The sequence below is a fragment of the Chaetodon auriga genome, chromosome 9 (assembly GCF_051107435.1).
Source record: "Chaetodon auriga isolate fChaAug3 chromosome 9, fChaAug3.hap1, whole genome shotgun sequence".
In the NCBI taxonomy this organism is placed as follows: domain Eukaryota; kingdom Metazoa; phylum Chordata; class Actinopteri; order Chaetodontiformes; family Chaetodontidae; genus Chaetodon; species Chaetodon auriga.
In genome coordinates, this window is record NC_135082.1 from 15,871,639 (window position 1) to 15,893,719 (window position 22,081).

A 22,081-nucleotide genomic window follows, 5' to 3' on the forward strand; every position below is an offset into this window, starting at 1 on the left:
TATGATTAAAAAATCACCCTTCTGTGGACAGTGTTTGCTTGCTGAGTCATAATGGAGGGATAGTAACGCAAAGCAGAAGTTCTACACTATTAAGAGATTATACCTTTGGATTGGACCTTTGATTTGTCCAACTCAGACTGCTGAAACGTCATATTTGCTTCAGGAAAAGGCCAAACAAGCTGTATGGCATCACTGGTGCATTAGTGCACATGTAAGGCAGCCGCATTCTCTCGTTAAAACATTATTCATGAAATTGATAGTGATTTATATGTAGTTTTTACAAAGGGCCATTGAAGTGCCGTCTTTGTAAACGATTTACAAAATATCCGTCCAAAACCTGTCCCCAAAAGTCACTACAGAGACAAACTACATGAGTAAATTGCAGCACTGTGGAAGTTTGTCCTCCTCGATGTGAGAATCACCTGATTCAGCTACACATTACTAGAAGATCTGCACAGACCACCCAGTCTGACATGTTCATATCTGACCTGCAACACAACTTGACCATGTAAAAAGGACTGACAGGGGACTAAAACAACAGCTCATATTAAATTACACAAACACACAGTCAAAGTATCAGTCTGTGTCCTTTTACTAGCACTGAGGCATGGTGTAAATCCCGGGGAGTCCTTGTTCTTGTCCAGAGAGGAAAGAAAAGTTCCTCCACTTCTTGTAATCAAACAGTTCACATTGTCTCATTATCTCTGTGCAGTTCAACGAGGACTTGCTCCAAAGATGAGGAGGGGACCGGACTGAGCACCTTGGTGGGTGCTGGAGTGTCCGGCTGGTTTGGAGCGGGCCGGGGCCAGCGCTCGTTGAACTTGACGAAGAAGAGCGGGTCTTTGAAGGGCCCCCCATAGATGATGGCCTGCATCAGGTAGACGAGGGCCACGACCATGAAGCTGATGAGGAAGAAGGGGATGAAGGGCCTCAGCTGGTGCCAGGCCACCCAGAACCCGTAACCCAGGCCGCTTTGCTTCCCGGTGTGGGAGGTGTGGCGGGAGGAGTCCGGGACAGGGGTACGATCGAGGGACTCGTCGTCTGACTTTGAAGAGGACGGACTGGGGACACCGAGGGAACCCATGAGTTCCAAGGCGAGGCTGAGCAGTTCCTTTGCACTTCAACTGTTTGTGCTCACTTCCCTCCACAAAATCAGCTCCAGGGATCATAAGGAAGGGGGGCCACACATAATCTCCCAGTGGTGTGGTTTCCCCTCCTTATCATGCGTGCCTAACGCACCCGGCGGTGTCCCGTGCGTGGACTCACTGTAATGAATCCGCTGCCAAATCCCCCATTCCTCTCAGGACATGTACTATATTCCTTAGGTCTTCTCCTCCCAGCACCTTTCCCATAGATCTTGTGTGCCGCAGTTAAATGTTGCTGCTTCTATTTGAGCTGGAGAGCATGACAGAGAGGAAATGAAGAACAGCGGCGGAGCCCTAAATAGATATGACACCAAAAGAGAGGACACAGAGAGGGAGGGAGAATCTGCTGCGTTTGGTGGTCTCAAGTTTAGGGAAGGGTGTGTGTGTACCAGCTGCAAACATTACACACACTCAGTGACTAACACAGACATGCACACACACTTGTCAGTCAGATACAAGCTTGTGACAGCCAGAGGACAAAAACATTTAAGTTTCACTGCAGTTTATTTAAACTAGCAGGTGCAGCCATAGAATTTTTATTACCTACATTAACTTAATATTTGTTGCAGGGCTGTAGCAAAGGTTTTATATGTATTGAGGTCACAAGTCCCACAATGTACCCCCACATCTCTATACTGTTATTGTTAGACTTTTTCATATTATTTCTGTCATCTGTGTTACATTTTCTTTTAATCATATTTGGCAACATGAAGGTATAATAGCGTTTCAAACCCACCTCCATGTTGTAAGGAACAAAATCCAGACAGTGAAACATTAAAAAATCGGTTCACATCTGTTCAAGTCTGTCAGAAAACAATACTTTCATGCCCACATGTACATTTCAGGAGCTGTTCATCATGTAAATGTTCCTCCTCCCCAAACCAGCTGTGAGGAAATTCCCTCCGACTGTGATTCAAATACAATTGATCAGGAGCAAAATCCACAGTCCTCCCTCACTAGTTTACAGTCGAGTTACAGTTTAGTATGACAATCTTTGTTTTACGATCCCTGTGCTGCAGTATTGCCTGTTTGGCCAGATTCTTTGTTTTTTAGTCGTTCTGTGGTCGGATATTTCAGGATTTTAATCAGAAATAATTTGTAATGTTTACAGAAATAAACTGGTTCAAATTCCTCAAAGTATTTAAAGAGCAGCAACATCGATTCAGCTCCCTGATTCTTTATTGAATGTAATTGGGTTTTTCTTTATCTTGCTTCTCACATAACCTTGAAAACAAGACTCATCATTTGACACTTTGAAAGCGAAATCTTCAGAGGAAAAATAAAATTACAGAGAATAAAAATAATAGAGGAAAGAATATGGATATACAGATGTGACACCTCTATTTTTTTTTTACTTTCATAAACTTAATTAAACAAGGAAATCAGGACAATAATTGATGATGACAATAATAATTGGTGGCAGGGGAATCCAGGTTCCCCCCATGTCACTAAAACCATCAGGGCCCTGCATCTTAAAAACTCATTTAAGTCTGAGTGTGAAAATATCATCACCAATATTAACACTTTAAGAAACATTTAAAAGGTGAAACTGCGTGACTTTCTGCGGGTCACAGGCTGACACATGCACATGATAACCTGACTAATATCAAACTTTCACACTGACGCACTCGTGATCCTGCAGCTGCTTCTCAATCTGCGTGAGCTGTATTTCACATGCGCCGCATACCTGAAACACCAAGACACTTTCGCGTCCTCATGCAACCCTCATGTGTTTCGTCGACATGTCTGCAGGCCGAGAAACATACAAACACGACAGCTCCTCCCTGTCAGCGTGTGTAACCGGAGACAGCAGCAAAGCTGATAATGTCATCACTTCAGAGTCTTTAGCTGTGCTGCAGTGCACGTCATGCTGGAAGGCTGATCGGCTTCACGCAGGCACACAGAAAAAGCCCGAACACGGTTTGAGGGCTTTAATAATTAGAGCATCAAAAAAAAAAAAGCAAGCCGGAGGGAACACACCGATGTTCGAGAGTGAATATCTGACATAGTGTCAGGTTTGTGCCGGTGCCATTCGCCTTCACAAGAGCGGGGGGATGAAATTACCCAGAGACAGACGGCCTCTCTTTAATTGGACGTGTTTATCTACATGACACAGCAGTCCTTCCTCGCCTCGCCACACAAATCACACGCTGCCAAATCTTGTCTAAGAAAAGATCTTTATTTATAAAAACAACAGTATTACCAGTTACATACAAAGCAACTTCTCAGAGCCAAGGCAGGTATGAATGGTACATCATAATTTTACATGGATAGGCAACATGACAAATATAGTGTGTGTGGAGAGTAAAAAAACAGAAAACGAAACAAAGATGATTGGTCTCTTTTGCCTTAAAAACAAGTCGGCGGTAAAACTGGGACTAAAAACTTGAACAAATTGCATAATGCTCTCACCCAAAGCTCCCGCACATACAAACCCCGAAACAAAATACAAACAAACCAGACAAAAAGTGGAAAAAAAAAGGGTAAAAACAAATGGATCATAGACCAAAATGTGCTTTTTTGTCCACCTCCTTAATTAAATTAAACTTCAGTTTCTCTCAGTCTGTCTGTTAAAACTCGAGTCTCCCACACTGAAGTGTTCTTTCTGTAAAACAGCACGTCATGAACGCTAATATGAACTACAAACAGCACGTAGTGATTTTTTTAAAGTAGAGATAAGACCCTCCTGAAGTGTTAGTTGCTTTCTAAATGAAGAAGAAGCTGAAGAGACGGTTGTGTCTATAATGTAAGTCTGTAACAGTACATATGGGAAAGGTTTCTGAAGCAGGTTTTAGTGGTTTATTAGTGTTATGTTCCCAGCTTCACATTTGAGTACCAAGTTTGATGCGCTGTACTGGTCTGGTCGACTAAATCCAGACAGAAAAGTCAAAACGCAGCAGCTCAAATTGTCACGGGAAGAAGAAAAAAAAAGCTGGAAATTACGGTATAAAAAACAAAAAGAGGCATTTGGTACATAAACTAAAAAAAGACTGCCGAGTCACAGCTGGAGGAGCACAAGATAAAAACAGTAAGAACGGATTAAATAATCAACATGTGGTCTTATGGGTCTGGTCTGTGCGCACACACACACACACACACAAACACACACACACACACACACACACAAACACACTCACTCCAAGGTCCATATTCTTTTCTTCCGCACACACACGGCCACAGGTTCACTGTATGACAAATATACACACACCTGCCCTTTCTTGTCTGCGCTTGTGCTCGTCCCAACAGAGAGAAAATAACTCTAGACAGGAAAATAACTCCGATATAAACAACATTCTCAAACTACAGGGCGGCCGCCGGTCTGCTGGCTCGTCCCAACCTCCCAACGATCCCAGTAAAGGGACGATTTAAATTAATGAGCCAAAACTAATGCAGTCATCCCATTCTTCTTTTTATATACAGTATATACCCTACATAGAAGTACAAATTCACTGTTAGGATGCAGGTGTTGGCAGCAACATGTCGACCATGACAAAAAATTTACCAAAATGTTGACGATAGCGAGAAAAAAAAGAAAGAAAGAAAAAAAAAAAAAACAAGCAGGATGACAACACCAGAATTAAATGATTGTCAACAAAGGTGATTGCCTTTACAGAAGCATTATAATTTAAAAAAAAAAAAAAGAGGAATATATATTTCTGTTGCTACAACTGAACGACTTCGTAAAAAGTAGGTGTGTATGTCTGTACGTGTGTGTTGCATGAAGCGTTTTGCCTGCAACACGGCCACTTTCTTTGGATGCCAACCCTCATCTTCTAATCCCATCTGTGTGAGTGAGAGAGAGAAGGAGAGGAGAGGAGGGGAGGGGGTGAGAGAGGGAGAGAGTCTGTGCATCTGGATCTTCTCTCCTCAGTAGCAGTGGTAGGGCAGGGACGGCCCGGTCTGGGTGATGCACACTATCAGTTTTTCTGGGGGGGGGGGGGGACAGAAGCAAAACAGGGCGATTAAAACCCGAGTCGGAATGCAAGCGCGAACAAACAAAACATGGGTCATTTTCACAATAAACATGGAGGCGACACGAGGACTCATTCTGTGGTAAGTATGGCACGCTGCGCAGTAGTGCTGTCACAACAACCAGATGTTCGGTCAGACTTACATACCAATATAGACTTAAGCTGAATGTGGTTTAAAGTCAGTATTTAGCATAACCCAGTTCAGACATGTAACGTAAAACTCAGAGTATCAGCGTAAGAAGCAAGTCGTGTTCAGCTGTGAAACAGGCCGCAGTGCGATCCCTCCGGGTGTTTGAGCACCGTCAAACTACATCTGCTAAAAGTGTTTCTTTTTGCCACTGAAAGCCTCAGATTGTTATTCTGACAGCATTATGGAAAGGATCCCCACAGACAGACCTTTTTCGTTAAAGAATAAGATACTTCTGTTAAACCAGAAACAGCTGCTGTATCACTCTCACCAAAGCCACCAGACTCCATTTAAAGAAACAGTCATTTTAGCATCGTAAAACAAACTTCATTCAAACCCGGCAGAGACAGAATAAAAACTCCAAAAACCGTCTTGGTTCGTCTTTCCTCTGTTCCAACTATCACACCAATTCTGGTTTGGTCAAAATAGACCCTTAATTCACTCAGTGGGATGTGAAAATAGGAGAGAAGCAGCAGGGGAAACCAATGAGCAGAGGCTGAATATTATGACATTATGACTGGAGAAATTTAAATATGTCAAACTTCAGCAGATTCTCCTGTCAGAAACATGGTTATTACTGAATAACCCTGATTAATTGTTATTGTAACTCCTGCAACACTGCTGATAAACACAAGCACTTGGGTTCATTACTTCCCCCCAAATCTCAACTAACCATTCTTCTAAGATAACTTTCTTATCAAATCCTGACAACAAAAAAATCTATTCTGGCACACACGTCGTTGTAATGCCCTGCAAAACCACAAGAGTGCACCGAAACTCCTCCACCACTGGCAGCAGGCAACGACAGAGAGAGCTACGCCTGGACCCTGGATAATATTTCACAAAAGTACCTGAAAGTCCACTAAGACTGTTGCTGCTCGAAGACACAAAAAACCCCTTTCACAGAAGTTACAAAGCTGTAAGTATTTAGATTTCTGTGACGCTGTATTACTTTTAATCTAGCATTGGTATTAAAGTCAAAGTTCTGGTTTAGTGACAACACTACTGCACAAACGACAGCTATTAATCTGAGGATCTGAACCTTAATTATAAACCTTGGGTTCATCTCTACAGTGACGGACTGTGTGGGCCACGACGCACAAGGAGCACCTTGCAGCATACTGTACCAGCATATACACATCACATCAGGGTATCATATGTTTAAAAATCAATACAGAAGACCTCAACCAGCGTTTCAGTACACCATCAGAGACAGAGACCAGGTTTCACTGAGGGTTTGAAGTTGTAAGAGACACAGGAGCTCATAGAGTCCATGCAGGGTGAGAGGTGAGTTGGACATACCATGCTGTTACATGCAGAGGGAGGGTAGAGGGGAGGGGGGGGAGGGCTAACCATCGTAGGAGTCCAACAGGGGCAAGGAGCCCTTTCTGCCCCCATACACCCCTCGCTGAGACAACCAGAGAAAGAGAGAGAGAGAAGAGAAGGAGAGGAAGTGAGTGTGAGAAAAGAGAAATGTCAGTAATTGTGAAGTTTTAAAGGCTGCCAAAGGCAAAAGGTTAAAGTCAGGAAATATTCCTCGTGGTGCAGGAGATTATGGGTTAGTGTTAGTTATGTGAGCAATACAACATGTGAGAAAACGTGAGAAAGATTGAAAGTACCGGTAAAGTGTCTGTGGTTTCATCCAGAGTGTGTCTCCTCTCCCTCTGGTCCAGTGTAGAGTAGGCCTCTGAGGGAAAGAAGACGACACGATTGAGAAAAGAAATAAACTACATCAACGAAACAAAAACCTTTCATAAGACTCTGTCGGGATGAAAAGCAGTGACGATAAATGTACTAACCAGGGCCGAGGTCGTTTAGTGGAATCATGTCCCTCTTTTCCCCTGAGATGAAGCAAAACAGAGTCACGTTAAACAAAATCAACACATCAGCTTCATATATACACAAAGCTAAACGCACAACTAACTGCCCCTGATTGAACGCTGACCTCTGTCCAGCAGTGGCGTGGTGCTGTCCTCGTAGGTGCCGTTGGCTCGGGTGCTCGGGCCGTTGGTGGTGGTGTTGCCGCTGGGGTTGAGGTTGACCATGAAGTCTGTCTTCTTCCAGCCGTCTTTCTCCAGCGGCCGGCGTAGCTCTTTGTGGGCCCAGATGAGCTGCAGCACCTGGCCGGCTCCCCGCACCTCACGATCCGAGCGCTTGCTGTAGGATAGACAACGATATTTTTACAATCACAGCTACAAACAGCTGAAAGCAGTCTATCCTTAGCTTACTTTACAGAACACACTTACCCGTCCTTGTTGATAAGCACCAGCCTCTCAATGCCCTGCGTGGCTCGGAGGGTCTTTGCTGCCTCCAGACTGTTGCCCAGCACCTCAGCGAGAGTGCTCAGGACTGACACTATGGTCTCCTCTGACAGGGTGCGCCCAGACTGACTCTGGCCTCCAGGCAAGTTGGCCACAAGGTGAGGCACTGCATGCAAACCTGCAGGAGAAACACAGCCAGGTAAGAAAATCTATCTGGAGACACAAATGCAAACAAGTGCACTGAATATTGTCCTTAGGATATATTTGAGTATTGAGTATTTTTGGCTCATTTGAATATACAAACCAACATCCTTACCAAGCAGTTCGCAGTTGCGGTTGTCGATGGCGAGGTTCCTCAAGGCTCCGGACATTGCCCGAACCACACGGTCATTGCCATGAGCCAGCAGCTCTGCCATAATGGGAAGACCCTTCTCCAGGCGCACAGTGGCCCGGATATAGCGACCAAACTGAAGCACGAGCAGATAGAGAGGAGTAATGAATATTATACTGACAGCAGCTTCATTCCAGTAACTTCATAACACAGACAGTAATACAAACCTCATAACAACTGACTTATCAGAGGTGAAATTTACTTGAACAGACACGAAATGCTCATTCAGATTTGGTGTAAAACTGAGAGTTTCAGTTAGTTAAGAAACGGTACTAACAGTCCATCGGCCAGCGCACAGGTTCTGGATGGCGCCGGCAGCAGCCTCCAGCACCGAGGGGTTCTTGCTCTCTTTGAGCAGCGACGTGTAAACACGAACCACCTCTGGCTGGAACAGCAACTCGTAACCTGAAGTCGACACACAGAGAGGAGGTGTTAGTCTGACAGACATCAACATCTGTGCTGGATAGAGATGCCGTAAACACAACACAAAGACATACTTGTACCAGCTAGACCTGGTATTTTGAAAATCTTCAAACTAAGCTTCAACCATTTATCTTTGTGACTGGACATTAGTCTATTAGTGCACATGTTGTAGTTTCATTCAGACACTAGTTTAAAGCACACACACGTTAACAACCTAACTACTTTACATTTTGAGTGTTTAGCAGCAGCAAATAAACCGACACAGAGAGTGCTGAACGTGCTACTCCACTTATCACTTCTAATTGAATTGAAGGGAAAAGAGATGTGCACACCTTTGGCAGGTGTTGTCCTCTTTGGAATGTCAACTTGATCTCCGCTGCCATCATCTCCATCCTTCTTTCCTGCAGCTAGAAGTCCAATAAAAACCGAGAGAACGTGAGTGATTGAACAACAAGGATTCTGTGAAGTTGGCTGAAATGAGCAATCGGTTATCCTCAGGCTTCTACTCTGTCATGTGAAATGAGACCATGCAACCAGTGGAACAAGCACTGTAGACATGCAAAGTCGTGGGCGTGACGTGATCATGCTCATGAGCTGGATGTGCACTCTTTCTGCAGTGAAGTATTACTCTGCGTTAGTAAAAATGAGCGATGCGAGAGTGGTCAACGGTTTCAAAGGTTCGCTTTGAATGCCAAGGGGAGACTCTTACCTTTGGAAAACCACTCATCTAAACACAGCAGAGAGAAAGGAGGAAGTGAAAAGATGGGGGAAAGGTAAGAGGAGGGAGGGAGAAGAGGAAAAGGAGGGAGACAGTGGTAAGAGTGTGAAAAACAGCGACAGGTGCTTCCGCCACCAACAAGCTCAAACCAACCAGCAGCTACCCATCATTCTACAGCAGATCTCGTACACACAGTGCAGCTCTAGGCTGCCACAGCTGTCTGACACTGACCTTTGCCCTTTCGAGAGCCAAAGCAGCCGCCTTTGTTAGCCGGGGTCGGCCCCTGGTTGAGGGGCGTGGGCTCTGCGTAGCGCTCGCTTCCGGGGACCTCACGGTGAACCTGATAGGACAGATTCCTCAGGAGGCAGACACAGTTCTCCACCAACTGACGGAAGGGCAGAAAAGGGGACGACATGATCAAAGACGGAGACAGAAGAAGAAGAAAGGTGCTTTGGTTTCATGAGAATTTTAGCGGAATCGAAGATAAAGACTTGAGAGAGCTGTCACCTTATTATCTACATCTTTGCGGTTGATCTGTGATTGGACAATGTACATGAGCGAATCCACCATTCCTGCGCATTCTCTCAGCTTTCGCCTGGCCTCGCTGCGTTCTGAACTCACATTCCTGTTGGAGAGAGAGGGACGTTAAACACATAATTGCATGTTTTCTTCTCAAAATAAGTTTCTCTTTCTCCGTCTTGGACTTTCTCTGCTCTCCATCCATTGATCCCTTGCATACCTAAGGCAGCCAGCTGTGTTGGTCAAGGCGGTCTCCCACTCCAGATGGCGTGGTTTGCAGCTCTCCTCTCCTCCGTTGCTCCCTCGCTCCCAGCCGGAGTGAGGAACGATCACCTCGTCGGCTAGGGCGTGCAGGGCGTGGTCCACGATCTCCATCTTGACAGAGTCGTGGGACGAGAGGTTCCACAAGGTGCCTGGGACGATAGAATAAATACTGTTAGTATCTAAAAAAAGAAACCCTTTAAATAATGGGAAATTAGTGATGAATGACTTGTGCTTGTTTGGTCCCTGATCTGACTTGAAATAACAAACAAATGATTTATACAAGCATCAAATGAGGTTGATACCTGTGATAGTGTCAGTGAGGTCCTGGTCGCGGGTCTTCCTCAGTAACCTGACCAGAGCGGGCACTCCATCGCAGTTCTTGATAGCGATCTTGTTGTCTTGGTCTCGCCCATATGAAATGTTTTTTAGTGCTCCACAGGCCGAGTGGTGCACGTCCTTGCTGGGGTGGTCCAACAGCGACACCAAGGCTGGGATGCCCTTCAGGCGACGCACCTCTGATTTAACCTGAACACACACACACGCACATGGAGATTAGCCAAAAAGCCACAATACCAAAAGCTTGATGTTTGCTCGGTACTGAACATTTGCTCGGTGCTGAACGTTGACCACTGCTTCACCTTGTCATTTTTGAATGTGAGATGCTGGAGGAAGGCAGCAGCGTTGGTCTTGACAGGATCCAGACGATAGTTCAACATGGCGATGACCTCCGGCAGCTCCGGCTGTCTCCATGAGGTGGGAGGACCCTTCCTCAGCGTGCTGTCCAGTGAAGCCATGCTCCCTCTCTCCATCGTCATGGGAACGCCCCAGGCATAAGGGTCAACTCCTACCATGTCACCATCTAAAGTATCCTCGCAGCTCCTGCAAGTCGCAGGCGAAGAACATCGGTCAGCTATATTGCTCACATGTACGGTCAGATTGAAAAAAAGACGCAAACCACGGCATTTGTTACCTGAGTCTCCTTCTGTCCATACCCCCGGCGCCGGGTCCCAGGCGTGGCATGGTACCGTAGCCTCCAGGGTGCATGGGTGGAGGCCCCATGCCATAGTCATCATATCCCACACTACGCTGGTCATCCTCGAGACCATAGTGGCCTTGGCCATACCGCATCTCCAACGCCGAGCCCAGGGCCCTCATTCCCCGGCTCACCTGGGGCTGTGCTGCATACGGGTCAAGCTGCTGACGGCTTGGGGCCCGGTAGCCAGAGTCCAGGGTCCTGTAGCCATCAACCGGCCTGGGGAAAGAGGGGAAGGACAGAAGGGAACAGAGTTGTTAAAGTTAGTTGGATTACAGGTCTTGTATTCATTAACCCTGTAATGTTTGAACAATCACACTCCAGAAAACATCACAGAACTCCTTCACAGGTGTGCTGTACCTGTAGCGGTCATCCATGTGTGAGCCCCTACTCAGGCTGGTGTATGTCTCCGATGGTGGGCCTCCCCGGTAGTCATTGTAACCCCCTACAGGGCCGTAGTGGTAGTTCCTGGGCACCGTGGCCGTGGGGTACTCTCCAGGCTGCCTGTAAGGTCGGTCCAGTGTGGCGCTGTAGCCGCCCATCCCGGACATCGACAAACCTCCGTCAATGGACATGGAGTCAGACGGCAGGACTGTGCGTGAGATTGGTTTTTTCATCTGCGGGAGAGCGAGATGGAAGTGATGCATTAAAATATGTTCATGGTGAAGGATAATCGAATGGTGTAGCATTAAATAGACTAAATATTTTAACCATCTACTGGAGTTCTACATTTTGAAGGAATCCTGATGATGTTGTGCATGAGTCATATCACTTACTCCATTGTCTGCCCGTCGTGTGGTTCCCTCATCAGAAAAGACTGAGTGTACTTCCTGGGAGTCGTCCTCTGGTGTGTAGCTCTCATCGAGAGCACCGTGTGCAGGGTCTACCATTCTGTACTATAGCAGAGACACGCCACGCATTCAGATTTTTAAAATCACTGCCATTTAAATGTATAAACACAAGAAAACTAATCATATTTACGCAGTGAACTTTGCACACAAGCACATACCTGTGTGCCGTTTATGTAGGAGTCAGTCAGTTTCAGTCGTTCTATGTCTGCATCCCCTAAACGCCCGTTCTGGGATGAAAGAGAAACACACAGTTGTGAAATATGTACTCAAAAGATGTTCAATAATTTTGCTGAAGTAACACATAAAATGAGGATCAAGGCATGATTCCCTGTCGCCTTTCTGCTGTCGACTTTCTTACAACCACCCAGATGATATTACTGCTGCTGAGGCACATTCAGTGCTGACCAAACTGTCCCTGCGTGTCTTTGGTCTGTGAATCACTGCCAGACATGAGGGAGGACATTTTGGAATGCAGCCACTCACCCTCACACCCTACTTCCTCCTGCTTTACTCTGTTACATAATCAATGACTGTCACACTGTATGACTTCGACATTTCTACCTAATCCAGAGTAACACTCACTTTTATGCAATTTAACTGCCACACTTAAAAGCAATGGCCTCGAGCTGAGTCACTGTCTAATTAGGCCACTTCGGAAATCTTTCTCGGCAACCGTTTCACCTCCAACAGTTACTATTGGTTGCAGCATTCCTGTGACACTACTGACTAGTGCAAAACAAAACAATCTTATGAACCTCATCAAACACTTAATTTGCAGCAACACGTCATACTGCACTTTATATTATGTCCACAAGGAGGCAGGGCTGTTATCAAAACGCATGTGGGAAGCTCAGATTGTGCTTGTACATCAAGAACGGCACACTTCCTCTACAGCAGGTCCTTCCTATAAGACAAGCTCATTTACCGAAAACTGTGTTGTGGTTTTGGAGAAATGGTAAAAAATGAGTATCACCATCATTTATATTTTTTTAGAAATAAAATGTATACAGTTAGCAGCGCAAGGCCATAAATTCCTGCTTTCTTAGCCTTCATCCTCCAGCTGCCACACACTAACCAAATCACAAGTCACTTCCAAGGATTCAAAGACAGAACATAACATTTAATCTATGTCAGCGAGCCCTTGAAAGGAAAATATTTAGAACGCATTTTAAACTCATCTAATCAGTCTGTGCACAAATGTATTAAAATGTCAGCCCGAGTATGGCACCGCCTGACCTTCAGTGTTATCTGAGAGCGAAATGCTAATCTCCTTTAATTGCTCTTCTAAGCCTGCAGGATGCTCGGCAAAGTTTACTGTGTGGTAGTCAAGACTTTTGGTAGAGACAAGAGCACAGGACAAGAAGGCAGCAGTTAAGACCTTGTCCAACCGGATTAACTCAGCTGTAAACAAAACAGCAGAGTCTTAAAACTCTCAGCACAGGTTAGCTGCTCTTCACCTTAAAAATAGACGTATATGATAATCATGGGTAATCTTCCTGAAAATCAACTGAATCCGTTCCCAGATAAAATAACCAGCAATCCTGCTCAATTATTGGCCCACACTGGGCAAAAACAACAAAGTGACAGCAAAGTGACAGCTACCATGTCAGAGCTAAAAAGATGGGTCAATCAATTAGTCTGACAGAAAACGAATCTGCAACCTTTTTGATAATCGATTAGTAATTTATGGCCAACAGCGCCCAAAATTTCTTGCTGTTTCTGGCTGCGCCTAAGTGAATATTTACTGGTGTTCTTAGTCATCTATGGTACTAATTTGAACATCTTGGGTTTTGGACTGCTGGTCAGACAAAACAATCTGAAAATGTTAACTTCAGCTCTGCAAAATTGAAATGGGATTTTCTATAATTTTCTGATATTTTATAGACAAGTTATGAGGAAAATAATCAACACATTAATCAACAGCAAAAATAAATGAGCTGCAACTCTCTCAAAACATCTGACATTTGTGTAACATGATGGTGGATGTCACCATACCCTAACACATATAATGCAGCAGAAACAGACACTAATGATTTTATTACATTTCATGAAGAAACTTGCAATATCTTGGATGTTCAATATACAAAAGATAACTGCATGCAAAAGAATACCTAGTATACAGCAGGAACAATGGAGGTAATCAATTAAAGTGACTGATGAGTGACAATAATTCATGATGAAGAAACCGCACTGGATGCAGGACTATGCAACACATGCACGACGAATGACCGCATTCCATAACGCGACATGCTGGAACAGAGAGGAACATAGCTGAGATTCCACAGCAGGGGCCAACGAAAGGTGTAGACGTGAGTGTCAGCATGTATCCGGTGAGTGACAGCCATGGCATGCTGACAGAGCGTGATGATGAGCATCTCGGGCATGTTAAAAGTAGTGCAACTATGTGCAAGGAGGACGCAGCGCAAACAATCACAGACACAAACAGGCCGAGCGCTGGTGGGGAAGAGGCGGAGGCAGAGAAGGGACGAGTGATTGATGGATGGATGGATGGATGTCAGAGGGAGAAAACTTGGATGGAGGAAATGATGATCCATGGATTGGATGATAAGTGAAAGATGTTGGCTTTAAATGCCTATGAGAGACTCTGCATGGGGATGTTGGGGTTTGTTACGGAGCGTTACCTGTGTGTGAGGGAGGGGACGACCCAGGGCCGAGGGGCTGGTGGCAGGGAGGCCCACTCTCCTCCTCTCCTCCTCCAGCGCCCGGGTCAGCTGTTCAAACTGCACCTCCTGCTCCCTGACCGACTCCAGCAGAGCTGCTGCACTCTCACACTGCTCCATACACACTACATGGCCCCAAGGGGAAAGAGGGGGGCGTTACACACAACCATACAGCCTCAAACCCACAACAGCACAGGGAGAGGGTGTCCACCAAAAACACGGACATGCCTCTCCGTACAGAGTATAGCAAGATGCAGTGGATGCCAGATTTTCTGGGCTGATACCAAGAAGGATTTTATCGTATTTATCTGCTCACAGATTCTGTTAGGTGACTAAGGTTGAGATGCCTTCTTGGAAATCTGCTGGCAGAATAGGGATTGCACAACAGCGGATCACAATAACGAACATACAGCAGTCACCACTGTAAAGACAGGTTTGTGGTTGAAACTCAAGACATGAAAACTTCCCAGGATGTCTATTCCATTGAAAGCCTGTCGTGGTGTATTGAGATTTTCCCCGCACAGACTTTAAAAGCTAGCTGACTTACTCAAACGTCATACTGCCTTCAGCAACACCTAACCACGTCAGCATAAATAACACAGATATCGCATGACGCATGTTAAATGCTAACTGTAAACACAACAGTGAATTCATTCCAGGGTGGTGCCGATGAGAAATAAAATACAGCAGAATAATTAAATACCCAATTAGCGCCAATTCAAATGACACCAGGTCTGACAGGAGACTCACCAAGAGAGAAAGGCAGCAGGAGGTGGTAGCAATGATGGAGGAGTCAGATTCTTTAAAACCCTGGGTACTGCATTTATCATAAATATTGCAAAACATTGATCATGATTTCGTCAATATCAACACCCCTGCATGCAGATCAATAATCGTATTACCACTCCATGCAACCATGGAGGAGTCCTCTGGGTTTCTGATCCTCTCACATGCCACCCCAGAAAATACAAACAGCAGAAAAAGATTTTTTTTTTGATCCTCTGCAGTGTGCAAAACAGCATTAATGTCCTGCAAGGGGTGTCTCGCTTGCACATACATGTTTATTTCATGGATCTACACATTTGCCTAAGAAGCTCAAGACTCAAAATGTGGTTTTCAGAATCATGGGGAAAATATTTAGGTTGATTTTCCACGGTTATACATCATGAATTGAAAATAAAACCACCACTTTTAAATCCCAAAGGCATGGTGGAGTCTTGGTTATGTAATCATTTCTTCTTGACTATTTTATGCATGCATCGGCAGCACAGTTTATGGAGGTGCAGAGCTCCACTGTATACAAAACAACTGTGGAACAAAGAGGATGAGACCTCACATGCAGAGCAGCACCCTTATACTTTTGAAGGACGCTCAACACCACGACACACGACACTCAACTCAAGGAGATTCGCATACTCGTCTTTATGGTTTAAGTACTAAGAAGAACACAGAACAGCACAGACACACTGAGTCTCAAAGCTCATTTCAGAGAAAAATAGAAATACACACCTTCACCTGTGGGCGTGGTTTGGTAGTAGAGGTGAGAGATCACGCCAAGGTCAGAGGCTGAGCTCTAGTTGCTCATGGGTAGAAAGTCACTGAACCACCAAGCCCAGAAACAGGGAAGAATGGACTGCAGAGAGAGAGAGAAAGACAGATGGGAAGAGAATAACAAGGAGAAGGAGGCAGAGATGTGTAAGTGAAGAATGAAGACACCTCCGTTTCAAAAACAGCAACATAGTGAGAATACCGTACAGGAGTGTCAGCGGGGTTGGATTTGCTCTGTGTGCAGAAAAACACAGCAAGAGACATACAGTAGCTCCAGCCTTTTGACACACCCTGTATTTACTCAACATTTGGCCTGCGCGCGGCAGCTAGCTGCGGGAAGTTGACCAACCTGCAGCTCTTTCTGGGCCAGGAACGTCGACTGTCAGCATAATGGGAAACTGGGTTATAAAGATAGCAACATCTTTGGAGAACCATATGTTCTCTTATCAAGTCATCCTTTCCCCAGTTTAACCTTGCCTTGTTTTGTTTTTCTTGCAGCCATTCTTCTCTCTAATCAGTCTTCATCTACCTCTGGCCCAACTCTGCCTGCTACTCGTGTTCTCTCAACTTAACTGGCTTTCATCCCTCCCCCAACGTCTCTTTGTTATCTTGGCTGTGCTCTGAGAGAAGGACATTGTTATATCAGAGCCAAACAAGTGGAGACTCAGATCCTCTTATCTGTTGATACAGCCTCTGCTGCAGCAGCCCAGCTCCCCATCAGCCCCGGCTTCAAAGGTGAATAAACCCAGGCATTGCCACACACACACACACACACACCTGCATGACCGGTTGGACAAGGTAGAGGAGGGGCTACCAAATTTCAGTTTCTCAATGTCTCTCTCTGTCTGGCCAACATGCACAGACACACTCTTGAGGGTTTAAATTCAGGTCGCAGCAATTTTGGGGAACAAACAGGGACCCGCATTTACATTTTAGGCAGCAGGTGTTTGTGTGCGGGACAGGTAAGGTGTTAGCAAACAAAAAGCATAGAGTTTGAGTGAAGAGATCGTGATGAATGACTCACAGTTTCACCTGCATTAGATTGTGCAAACAGAAAAAAAGAAAAGAAAGAGAGACATGATATCACCGTTTGACAAACAGACTATTACAACACCATTTAGCTGATAAAATGAAGCGTGTGAGGGCTACGTCTGTTCCTGCATGGCTGTCAAATGCATGAGTAACACACACACACACACACGCACGCACACATTTATATGACTTTGCTTATTTTAAAAAAATCCCAGTTTGGGGTGTGCCCAGTGTGGGAAAAAAAGGGAGGAAAGTGGGAAGGCCTGATGAGAAAATGAGGAGTGGCTGAAGCATATTTCACAAGAGAGAGGAATTTGTGAAAACCAAAACCAGGATTTGCATTTGGGACAAGGCAGCCTGACAGGAAGCCATGATGTCACATACACACACTCACACTCACCATCTTTTGCTTAGTGACTGTGGCGCCCCAGAGCCATAACCTCCCACCTGAGCAAATCACACACTGCTGTGCTGTACCACACATGCCTATATATGGTCATAGCCAGGACAAGGGCTGATATTATTCACTACAGAGAGACAGACAGACAGACAGAGACAGACAGACAGACAGAGACGGGCACAGTTTGAGCTGCAAACAAATAAAACAAGGCGAAAGGCAGATAGTCTTTCAGGGGAGTGAGAGGGTAAAGTGGAGCAAAGAAGAGGGTAGAGACACAGACAGGAAAGCTGAACACAAGATAAAAGCTAATCTTGCATTCCTAACATTGTCTCCCTGCCAATTCAGCACAGCAGTCCACCCACTCATCCACTGTAAAACCTTAGCATGACACTGGCTAATAATCTTTTCAAGATCTGGGTTTACTGTAAAGCTGGAGCATTTTCAATTATCCAAACACAGAGAAACACCAAAACTATTCTCATCTGGCGTCTTTCCATGATTTTATATCACTTTTAAACACTGTCATGCTCCCAGTCTCATCCCCGATGCAGGGAGTAATCATCATTAACATGTTACATGCTGGGGCTATCATATTTCACTAATGAGCACAACTGTCATTCAGACAAGATGAATTATAAACTGCGGTTGATATATCTTGGCAAGTGTACTTGAGAATGTGATTTTGTGTGTGTGTGTGTGTGTGTGTGTGTGTGTGTGTGTGTGTGTTTTAACAGCAACCAGGGGGAATTTGCAGCTGTCAGTCCGGGAGGTTGGTGGAACAAGAAGAAGTTTGTGCAACTGACGGCATGAACGCAAGTGTGAAAAGAGTTGGAGAGTAAGGAGGACATTATTGGACATATTTGGGAGCGAGTGCATCTGTGCTTCTAATTTTTTTTTGTTGGGGGGTGGGGGGGGGGGGGGGGGGGTCACTGTTTGCACTTCTGTCCTCCACTCATTTCCCTCTTTCACAGCTGTTAGTTTTGGTCCTGAAAGTCAGCAGTGAATTTTGTTGAACAATGAAAACAATCAGTGCAGTCCCACTGCCACTCCCCTCCCCTCTCACCCACTTCCTGAGAAACAGGATGTTATGGATTCAACATCAGAGATGTGTGGAGGGACGCGGCGGCTACTTATGCTCACCAGAAAAAACATTTTCCTAAACAGAACTGCTTATGCACGAAACCATGAGAGCCTATACAACGTACCACTTTAATAAACCACCTACTGTTGGTTGGCTTCCTTCAACCATTGGAGGTGTTTTTGTGGTGAAAATCCCCTGTGGTCAATATGCTGATCACAGGACCACAAACCACTTCCCATTTTTGCTAATATTGTTCTCCATCTGATGTTTTCTGTTCTGCTTTCATGAACCTTCGGAAGCAATCTCTGTGAACCTGCATGGTTCCTCAGTTTCGGTTTGTTCCAGTGATCTAATCACTGAATCTGAAAAAAGATGAAACAATTAATTCTCTATGACAGTTAGCTGATAATCTTTGGGTTTGGGTGTGTTTATTGAAACAAACAAGAAAAATGTCACCTTGTGCTCCGGGAAATTGTTTTCACTATTCTATGACATTTAATCAAGAATATAATCTGCACAGTTTTCAATGATGAAAAAAATCCCTTTTTTAAATCGTAGATTTCCCCTTAACATTTTAATAATATGTCCAGATAGACCACTCCAAGAAAAGAGAAGCAACACTCTTGAGCAAAAGAAACAGAAACTGCAAGGAAACTAAGTCTGGACTGAACCTTTTTTTTTTTTTTTACATACAGGCTAATCCTAAACCTTCATTCAGTATAATACATGGACTTTGTATGAGCAATAACACGTGTGAGGGAACAAGAGTGCACCGAGAATGTTAGGAGTTCTGTTCTGACGGCAGCAAACGGTCAGAAAGTCAAGCACGGTGCCTTAAGGTCAACAACAATACACACACTCCTCAAACATCTGACCGAGCCCTGACACACCACGAGTCATACACGTCCATCTGATTCTGCAGCCATCAGTCAGTATGACTCACTCAACCCTGTTAGAAGACATCTGTGATCATACACACATGTAAGCAACAATGCAGCCTTTGTGGACTTAATGAAACTTGGATTACTGCAAAAGCGGCTACACCTGCCACCGGCAGCAAAAAACTCCCACTGAAACAACACATCCACTGTCAAAATGCACATCTGTTCACGCATCTCGAGGTAACTCACACTGCACTTTGCTGATAAGTCAGTGTGATGCCACCAGCAATGGTTTAAGCTGAGCGTGGCTTGTAATGGGATTGAAGCTTTAGCCCACTAATCCACTTACCTCCTAACACATACACACATGTTGCTAACGTGCACGCACAGACAAACACAGGTTAGACCCTCCGCGGATTAACCTGCACACCTCAAGAGAGCAGACACAATTGCAGTCGGCACTGGGGGCATGCATCAACAGTCAAACAATTACATGGGTGTTCGTGTTCACACACGGTGTTATTAGTGGTGGCACCTGCAGCATATTAAATCTGATACAGCCCTGTCCCAGTGACACCTGCGCACATACTGTATGAACATGAAGCAGGACAGTCCTAAAGCCCACAAGGAAGGTAGTTAACCAACACTGCAATATGTGCCCGCATAAAACCGATGTTTACAAGAAAAGAGCCAGTTTACTTGTTCACGCTCAAACTGACAGTTATCCCCACCCAGGCGTTTTCCTACAAAAACAAGTTTACACAGGACCCACCTAACAGGTTCACCAGCCGACAAACTTCAAATCCCAGCCCGTGTGAGAGACTCCAGCTGGAAGACCACCACAATTAAAACAGATTCAAATACACAAAACAGGTTCAGCGCACAGCCAAATGTCGACATGTAAAATAAGTAGCGAGGATTCCGATTGCCTTAAACTACACTCGTCTGTCCGGCGCTTCTTACCCACAATAATCGTGGAGGTGATGGGATCTACTTATCTGCTTAAACTGATAAAAGTACTTCCGACAGAAAGACGCTTAAAAACGACACAACATCAGGGTTGACCGGGTCCAACCACAGTAAATGTATAGGGAACCAAATCCAGTCCACTTCAGGGTTGTAAACCCGCCTGACCGTCACGTTATCGTGTCATTTTGTATCCCCCGTTGAACTCTAAAACCTCGCCTTCATACCAGACCTTGTCGTGAACCATCTGGAGTCGTAAGCAGGTAGCATTTCCCTGATTTAGCAAAATCCCACAGACCGTCGGGAATTGATTTGCTTACGTTATACGGCGATCTGGGGCAGGAGCGACGAGCAGAGCTGGCTGCATCAGCTAAACACAGAGGCAGCAACAATAAGACGTATAAAATGTACTCACACGAACAAAGACTCGCGTATTTCAGCAGCGACTAACTCGGTGGTTTTGCTAACGCTACAGCCCAGATAAATGACAATGTTGGAGATCAAATCAGCCCAGTTGGTTAGACTGCTCGCTCAGCACCCCTATGACCTGGTTTGGCTGTCTTGCTACGTTAGCATCACAATAACCCACATAACCGACCGAGAGCGGTGCCAACAACCAGGCTAGCGTTAGCATAGCAAACAGATTAGCCGCAAAGGCTGGAGTTAGCGTGTGTTCCGCTAAGCGGCATTTTAAGCTAATTTAGACGGTGTTCCCTCTTTTCGCCGTTGGCATCAGGGACTCTTTTAAATCGGTTATAACGGCGTGACCGGTAGGCAACGGGACCGCGGGTCACGATGTGAACTTTTAACGTTAGCACAGTTGGCTAACATTAGCCTGGGAGTAGTGTTGCTTGATCTGACGATGATGTGACCACTCCTTGCCAACGCTGCAGTGCACCCACTATCTCGGGGGAAAAAAATGCGCCCCCTGCTATATCAACCATATAGTAACATTTATAAACTGACTCACCTGCTCGTGGAAAGCCTGCCCCGACCCCTTCCAGACTATTCCGTTTTTTAGTGTTTTCTCTTTCCCCCTCCTTCCCTGGGTTCTGGGTCAAGCTCGTTAAAGACGAAGCGACATCACCGAGTTTTCTATCAAAGAGAGGGCGGGATCAACCAGCGGCTTTACCGTAAAGACGGCGCACACGGACTTCCTTTTCGCATACAGGTGTTTGTCACAAGTTTCCGGACAGACCCAGTTGTTCAGAAACCAGTAGCCGGACTGGGAATAAAGCCCTTGTATTCCTGCCAAGATAATATGATGATGTGCTGCTATGAGCAAGCCTGTAGCTATTTTATGGGAGCAGGGGATTTAAATTGTGTTGCAGGGGTAGAATAAACAGGCTACCTCCCACCGCCTCCTCTCTCCTCCCATTTATTTCCGTCGATCGCTCCCTCTCCCTCACATACACACTGATGTCATTTCGTTGATTGCCCAAGAACAATAGCCTGAGAGGAAGCAGCATTTCTTGGGGAAGTACAACAACTGCATTCCACACCAACACGACAGAGCTATTGGCACATAAAAACACTGCCAGTGACCATCACATCCTCCACATGTGTCTGATCAGTAAATAGGTCGATGGTGAACAGCTTCTGCAATCACTAAATGACTCATGCATGACCGCTGACCTTTTTTAGCCATCGCTGCATGACTGTGACTGAAGCACAAATGTTTAAGTGCATGCATTCTCTTAATTTCACAGCTGTTGCAAATGTATTTATA

At 45.2% G+C, this 22,081-nt stretch overlaps 1 protein-coding gene across 7 annotated transcripts; it reads right to left on the minus strand.

The window, feature by feature from the left end:
• Window positions 1–3,303: 3,303 nt before the first annotated feature.
• On the minus strand, window positions 3,304–21,619 carry LOC143325562 (catenin delta-1-like). Of its 7 annotated transcripts, none has more exons than XM_076738723.1 (22): window positions 21,323–21,619; window positions 15,954–16,077; window positions 14,406–14,569; window positions 11,922–11,990; window positions 11,689–11,808; window positions 11,273–11,529; window positions 10,850–11,131; window positions 10,518–10,758; window positions 10,182–10,404; window positions 9,836–10,028; window positions 9,604–9,721; window positions 9,328–9,481; window positions 9,088–9,105; window positions 8,711–8,779; window positions 8,233–8,360; window positions 7,881–8,031; window positions 7,550–7,742; window positions 7,249–7,460; window positions 7,103–7,144; window positions 6,923–6,990; window positions 6,657–6,711; window positions 3,304–5,071 (listed from the first exon to the last, which is right to left on the minus strand). In XM_076738723.1, exons 3-22 carry the CDS (start codon window positions 14,562–14,564, stop codon window positions 5,013–5,015), a joined length of 2,811 nt encoding a protein of 936 aa, XP_076594838.1. In that variant the 5' UTR covers window positions 14,565–14,569; window positions 15,954–16,077; window positions 21,323–21,619; the 3' UTR covers window positions 3,304–5,012. The 7 variants fall into 7 exon arrangements, with proteins under 7 accessions (XP_076594838.1, XP_076594841.1, XP_076594839.1 ...); XM_076738726.1 differs by having other exon boundaries at window positions 6,606–6,711; XM_076738724.1 differs by lacking the exon at window positions 21,323–21,619 and adding an exon at window positions 20,768–21,177.
• Between the last annotated feature and the right edge of the window lie 462 nt (window positions 21,620–22,081).